The sequence below is a fragment of the Mya arenaria genome, chromosome 4 (assembly GCF_026914265.1).
Source record: "Mya arenaria isolate MELC-2E11 chromosome 4, ASM2691426v1".
NCBI lineage: Eukaryota > Metazoa > Mollusca > Bivalvia > Myida > Myidae > Mya > Mya arenaria.
In genome coordinates this window covers 817,202-824,280 of record NC_069125.1, presented here as the reverse complement: position 1 = coordinate 824,280, position 7,079 = coordinate 817,202, and the positions used below count along the sequence as shown (strand labels likewise).

General features: G+C 35.3%; 1 protein-coding gene across 1 annotated transcript; it reads left to right on the top strand.

Annotated features, from left to right (window-relative positions):
• Positions 1 to 642: 642 nt before the first annotated feature.
• LOC128232687 (fatty acid-binding protein, heart-like) lies at positions 643 to 3,475 on the top strand. The gene is made up of 4 exons (XM_052946387.1): positions 643 to 721; positions 1,216 to 1,387; positions 1,830 to 1,932; positions 3,425 to 3,475. Exons 1-4 carry the CDS (start codon positions 643 to 645, stop codon positions 3,473 to 3,475), a joined length of 405 nt encoding a protein of 134 aa, XP_052802347.1.
• Positions 3,476 to 7,079: the final 3,604 nt, after the last annotated feature.

The following is a 7,079-nucleotide window of genomic DNA, read 5'->3' as shown; positions in this document are numbered from 1 at the left end:
TACAGATTCAAATATTAGCGATATTTTGGGGCTTTTTAACTAGTAAATTTGTGGTCACGTAACAATTAATAAAAATATCTTCTGTTAAAGGCTTGGATTTGATTATCGGTACCTAAATAATATCTTTTATTTTGGTGTTTATGATTAAAGTAAAATGATTTTAACATGATAATGCTTTAAATTAAAAAAGCATCGATCTATAGTGTGCCCCTTTAAAATGTATAAAAATAATGTATAAATGAACAAGGACAGGTGCATGTCAGGATGGAATGCAATTGTAGCCCTCTGTTTTGACGTTGTTTTTAAAGGCATCTCAGCCTTTTCATTGTGGCAAAACGTTGTCGTAATCGGCGCGCCGATGCCCTAGTCGTGTAGACCATAACTCGAGAATCGTTAAACACATTTGCAAGAAAAATATTCCCCCAAAAAATATAAAAGGCATGTATAGTGGAACAATCCGTGTTAAACATTCCTTCCTCGCTTCTGCCTATCGTCTTTATGATTCCGTTCTTCTTATCTTGTTTCAAATTCTTTTGTTTCTCTCTTGTGTTTCTTTGCCCGTTCCATTTGATTCCTTATCAGTATTTAATGTTATCATCAATGTCGGGTTAGATGTTAAACCGTATTGTAATGCGCTTTAAGATGATCAGAAGGTCTAGTGGTATTGAAGTTGTCGGTTTCATGGCCTCTCCAAAAAGACGCCAGTACTGGTGTCTGCCTTGTAAATGGACTCGAAATTGGTTCATATCAGCATTCAGTTATCGAGCTAAAATAAATCAGTATAAACTAACAACAGAATAGGCATTCTGGCAGTACTAGAAAAATTTCGAAAAGGCATTTCTTGAATAATCATTTTTACATCTACTCAATAACCGAAGCTAATTGAAACTAGTTACTAAAACCAAGGGTGATACTAATTGCTAATCAAGGAAACCATTCCCTTGGCAACCGAAAAGAAGAATTTGAGTTTGTAAACATATTCCACAGACGCTGAGTTTATTTATCTCAACTAATATTAATACACTTTCATTGTTTCGTATAATGATCCATTTTGAGAATCATTTCTGCTTTTATTGCTATTATTCGCAAATGTTATTAGTTAGGGGACAACTAGACAAGCATCATATTGAATATAATGTCCTGTGTTTCCCTTAAGGTGTATTAGGCGATAAGTGAGCGCACATCCACACGTTATTCTCCGTTCTTTCTCTTTAGGTGTAGGTGACGATAAACGGGCGGATGCTCACAAGCATCTGTCCGACGGTTCCGGAATGACCCAGGAGTTCTCGGCAGACGAGACTTCGACAACAGTGATGGGCGCAAAGTCTCTGACCTTCAAACTAGGAGAGGCCATTGACTCAATCACGCTTGATGGACGAAAAGTGAAAGTATGAACTGACTGTTACGTGCCTAGTCGTGGTTTGCTTGGTCATGAATGCATAATAACGAATGGTAGTCTAACAAGGTTGGACTAACTGACAACTTCTGTATTAAGTAAAGACAACATTTTTATTTGCTGTTGGAGTTAAAAACAAATAATAACAAGATCAATAGCCTTTAATTAAAGTGATAAATAAATTATACTTCACCATGTGAATCAATGGTCATGTCTTGAGAGACTTATTTGCCAAGTTTAGTTTCTTTGTATATAACATAATAGAAGAAGTTCATATCTACAAGCCAAAATGTCAGATGCAGAACACTTTATCGATAGAACAGCTTTGCATTGCATATATTTCCTATATCATTGTAAATAATCAATGTCTTTGTTAGTTTTTTTTTTTAAATAATAATTGTTTGTCTGTTTAACCATTATTTGAAAAAACTACGGTGGTGTTTTCGGTTGACGGGGAAAAACTGGTTGAGAAGCAGTCCGAAGATGGCTTCGAATGTCAGCATGTGCGACAGGGCTCTGGAGACACGCTCACAATGGTATGACGTTACATCTATTTGATTATCATGTGACAGGAGTTAATATTAATGGAATGCCAAACAGAAAGTAATGTCTATTTTGGTGTTAAAAGCTGGCTTTTATGAACGAATTAAAGCAGAAATGTTATAATTGCAATCAACAATCGATTTAGACTTTTCAGAAGGCTTAGAATCCATAACAACTTTTATCATAATTGATACAACAATATGAGCTGCAATATCATTCATCGCACCATCTCAATGGGCAGATTATTTAGATTGAATAACAGTCTGTGATAAGTCATGCGTAATCCTCTGATTTCCATCAAACGTTACATTCTATCTGCAAGTCAAACGCTTTTAATATACGCGAAAAACATGCACAACCAGTACGTTCTTATGTTATTATGATTTATGCTCAAAGTTATCATTTTCCGGATCGAACGGTTCATAACAATGACAATGGCGTGTGATTACACCTTGTTTACTGTTAGTAAACTGGGTTTATATGCCTACATAGGCTTTTTTTAAATAAAAAGTGACAATACAGCTGTGCCATTTAAACGCAACTCATGCAATATATGATGTTTTAAACAGTCCTAATTAGTATGGCGAACTGCATGACTTTTGAACGATATTCTTTGCTTGATATTTCAACACAAAAAAATAGAGTTCAGCATATATTTTCGTAAAATACTATTTTTATCATGTATCATACTTGATCATATGGCTTAATTGTGATCACATATTTTCCATGTATCGTAATCGCATCAAATTAATTATGATACCCATGTGGCACTTTCTTTCATAACGTCTGTTACGAGCTGTGGCAGGTTCAAAAGACGCTTCATATCTTTGGGGAAGTTAAAGATATGTCGCCATGACGTCGTATTTATAAAGTCAAACTAATGTCATTGCCCACATATAATCAGGATAGGTTTTCAAGAATGTTCAATTTGCCGTCCAAAAATCATAGAGTACGAATCTCGCAATTCATCATTGCATTGCTGAAAATATTCCTTACACATTATGGCATTTCACTGTTACTTTATTCATTTCGCGCCGCTTAATAACAGCTGCCTATCGAGTTTTAACGACAAAGAATGACACAATGCTAATAGCACACTACTTGTTTAGACACATGTTTTCTTTTCTTTTTAAATAATGCCTAAAAAGGATAACGGATTTCGGAAAGGAAGTTGATCAAATACTGCCTGAGATTTGTGCATGCTGACGTTTAATTTGTGGACGGGAGAGTGGGTTATATTGTCATTTTTATTTCACGATTTAAGGCAAAACAAAACAAATTGAAAAGATTTTCAGAAAAGGGAGCGTTACGCCATTTCGGAAACGCCGTCGTTCAAATCATGCCAAAGGCTTGTGCATGCTGAAGTTTGATTTGGACAGGAGAGCGGGTTATAACGTCACTTTTATTTCACAATTTCGAACATTAACAAGTCGATAAAAACAAATTGTGAAAATTGTTTTCTGACTTTTTCTGTTTCTCTTTCAGATCCTGACTGGAGGCGGCCAGACATGTATACGGACATTTGTGAAATCGTGACCAATTAAAGCCATTTCTTTTCTTAATTTTGACGGCCAACAAATGGTTTAAATACCTTATAAAAAACAGTTCTAGGAAAGACAATACCTGCTACAACTTAACGTGACAATTATATATAACTGCCACACGCAACGCAATGCTTTTAAACTGAATTTTAACGTGTCTGGTTGATCAAACTAAAAAGCCTTTACATAAATTTATGTGTTAATTTGTATACTGTGTAATGTGTTTTAACTGTACTTGTTAGCATTGCTTTGTTATGCATTATGTGTTAATGTGATTTGTAATGTACGCTTAATGAATAAAACTACAAAAAAATAATATTTTATATAGTTGACACTATATTTATCATGCAACAATTGTAAATAATTTATATTAACCTATGCTAAGCCACTCTCGTTTGACCGCGAGAGATTTGTCTTGTTTGGTGTAGGGGAATCGGAAAACCCGGAGAAAACCAATTTGCGCGGTTGGTTATCGCACGTGAGGTTCATTTGATTCTAACAATCAGGAACCACGTGATCACCAATGTGTTTGATGTCGTCACACTGTCATGTCTGTCTTCCTGTATATTTTTTTCAATAATAACAACTATTATTTAAACGACAAGTTCGATAGCCAGCCATCGTGCAATTTTGTTCATTTTTCATTTCCAATCTTTATGAGCCAATATGTTAAAACTGCACTATACTGCCTATGACATGGTCCTTAAAAGTTCATAGTTCGACAGTATGATATTGATCTGGATATATTGTAGATAAAACATGTTTGCGCCACCTCGGGGCGCTGCTACAATATAGTTGTTAACCATTTTGCTTGATTTGTCAAAAAAAAACACTTAATTGTTTAGTAAACTGGGCTTTTAAATACCATGGAACTTCTTGCTCAAATAAATGTCAAAATCTGAAACTACTCTACAGATTACTAAGAAATAAAGAATGGTTTTATCGTTTTACAGAGATAAAAATTCACGCTGTAATAAAACAACATGACGAATAACAATTTAGGAGAAACGTGACTGCTAACGTTTTATGAACAAACCAGTACCTAGCCTTCGTTAGAAATATGGATTGCTGTTTGGTTTAATTGACAGGCATACAGATCATGCCTGACTGCATGTAGCTATGTAGCTGTATATTGATGGAATGTGTGTAAGCCAAACAAAATCCTCGCGTTTGTCTGTCGTCTTTAATCGTGGCGTTTATCTCTTTCCTTCATTTATTCTTATCTGGTTTAATAATAATACAATGAAAACTACAAGGACAAACCCAGTCACCAATCGTTTAACGGGGAATACTCTGTTAAGAGAAACAACGTAAAAGCCTAACAAACACAAAACGAAAGAAACAACGCCACAAATACAGACGACACCTCCATCAAAATATCAGTATTAGTATCTGTTAAGGTTATCGTCTTGGAACGGTCACAAAAAAAGGACTTTCTATGGTTTTATGTTCTATGTCTTTGCCGTTTACCCAGTGCCATTATACGGAGCTCATGTTTAAACTTTTGGCTACTGAGCTTGTTTCTGTAGTTTTCACATAAGTATTTGAAGCAGTATAGGAGTACTCGATCCCAACCAATAAATGTTTTATGCCTTTCATGCCTTCCCTCTGTCGTGTCTTGCCTTCCCGTTCACTATTCATAGTCTGGTTAGAAATTTTACAGCGTTGTAATTTTTGCGTGCTGAAAAGACATTCATGGCAACACGAGAAGTAATAAAAGTTCAGATTAGCGGTTTCAGGTGTTCCTTTTTATACATCTAATCAGTACCCTAAACTAATTGAAACAGGTTATTAAACCCGATGATGACACTAATTGCTAATCTATGAAAAATATTCCCTTGGCAACCGATAAGAAAAAAGAATATGAGTTTGAAAACATTACACCGACGATGCGTTTATTTTTTTTCTCAATAAAACTTAATACACCGTAAATCGTTAAGAATTATGATCCATATTGTGAACCATTTCTGCTTTATTCTTCGCATAATGTTTTTAGTGGAAAATGATTTGTTCATGCCTATAAATACTATTTTTGTTTTGTAAACAGTTTTAGGGTACTTTGCAATTAATAAACGTTCAGAACGGATCGTAAATCGCACGTGTGAAGAGGTTTTCATTTGTTCAGCCACTTAGAAGAAGCAGTCCAAAAGAACTGTCTGATGTTTTGTATTGTGTTGTTTTGTTGCATTGATTGAAAAACACATATGAGATACCAATAGGAATTGAGAAGATGTTGCACCAATAAACAACAGCGGCTTCTTATCAAAGTCAACGAAATAAATACGTTTCGAGTATACTGTATTGCCATTGTATAGGAAATCGTCATTACAGTTTCATATACCTATTATGTGCTAGACAATATTAGATTGAACCCCACAAACAATGCAGTGAAACAATACATTAAAGTGCAAAATAAATAGCTAGTATTTAACGCTAACGCATTAAGGTTGTCGGACGATAAAGAGCGTTCAATTACGAGTAAGTTGAATGTTCAAGGTGTTTGTGTCGTTTGTTGGTAGCCACTTAAGGTGCATTGTACCACGTAAATTGCCAGGTGGCGATAAATACGTTTTTGAAGCATGAGGCTGGTACACATTCATAGTCAAGTTTTGCAAAACATATTAAAACTGATAATGTTCACAGAACCAAGCATTCTAACCCCTACCCCTCTATTTCCACATTGATTTGTGACATTTCTGACCAATGATGATCTACATGTGTAGCGGTCAAGCAACAATTTTGTAAACATATTTTCACGGTATTATTTCCTTTGCTACCACCTCAAGGTGATTCTGATGGTAAGCGAACGGACACTCATACCTATCAGTCCGACGAATCCGTGATTTCGGAGGAAGGTGATACGTAGACAGTGTCGACGTCAATCGTAATGAGGGCCAAGTCGTTGACGTTTAAACTAGGAGAAGCTAATCATCCGTCACACTTGATGGCCGGAAAGTGAGCCTGTTATTACCACTTATTCGTGACTATCATGTTATTTACCATTTATGACAGAATAATTAATTGGAAGTCTAAGAGGCTTGAACTAACTGATACATACTGTCTTAGCTGATGGCAACATGTGTACTTGAAGAAGACGATACGAGATGAAACAACATTTTGCACATCATATATGCCTTACATTTCAGTGCATTCAACTCAGAATACTTATAAATTATTATAAGCAATGCGAAACATTTGACCTGCATTCACTTATGTATAATTCAATTTTATCCTATGAAATGAAAACTATATTTCATGAATAATAGAAATCAAAATACCAGGAAATAAACGTCAAGCGTTATAAGATTTAAAAACGCAATGCACCGATGTAGTTGTAATGCTTCATATGTGTGTAGATTTGTGTTTTTATCATGATTTCAATCTTACACGAAGAGTATTCGGCTGACCGACGAGGAGTATTCGGTTGACCGAAACAAACATCTAGATAAGCAGTCCGGAGACGATTTCGAACCAGAGCTTTGGAGACACTCTCACAATAGTATGACGTCACATCTATTTCCGAACAAATGTAATTTGTATAATTCTACATGTCTAGTTTGTCGATGCGATGATCTGAAATCTGATTGAAAGCCAATAAG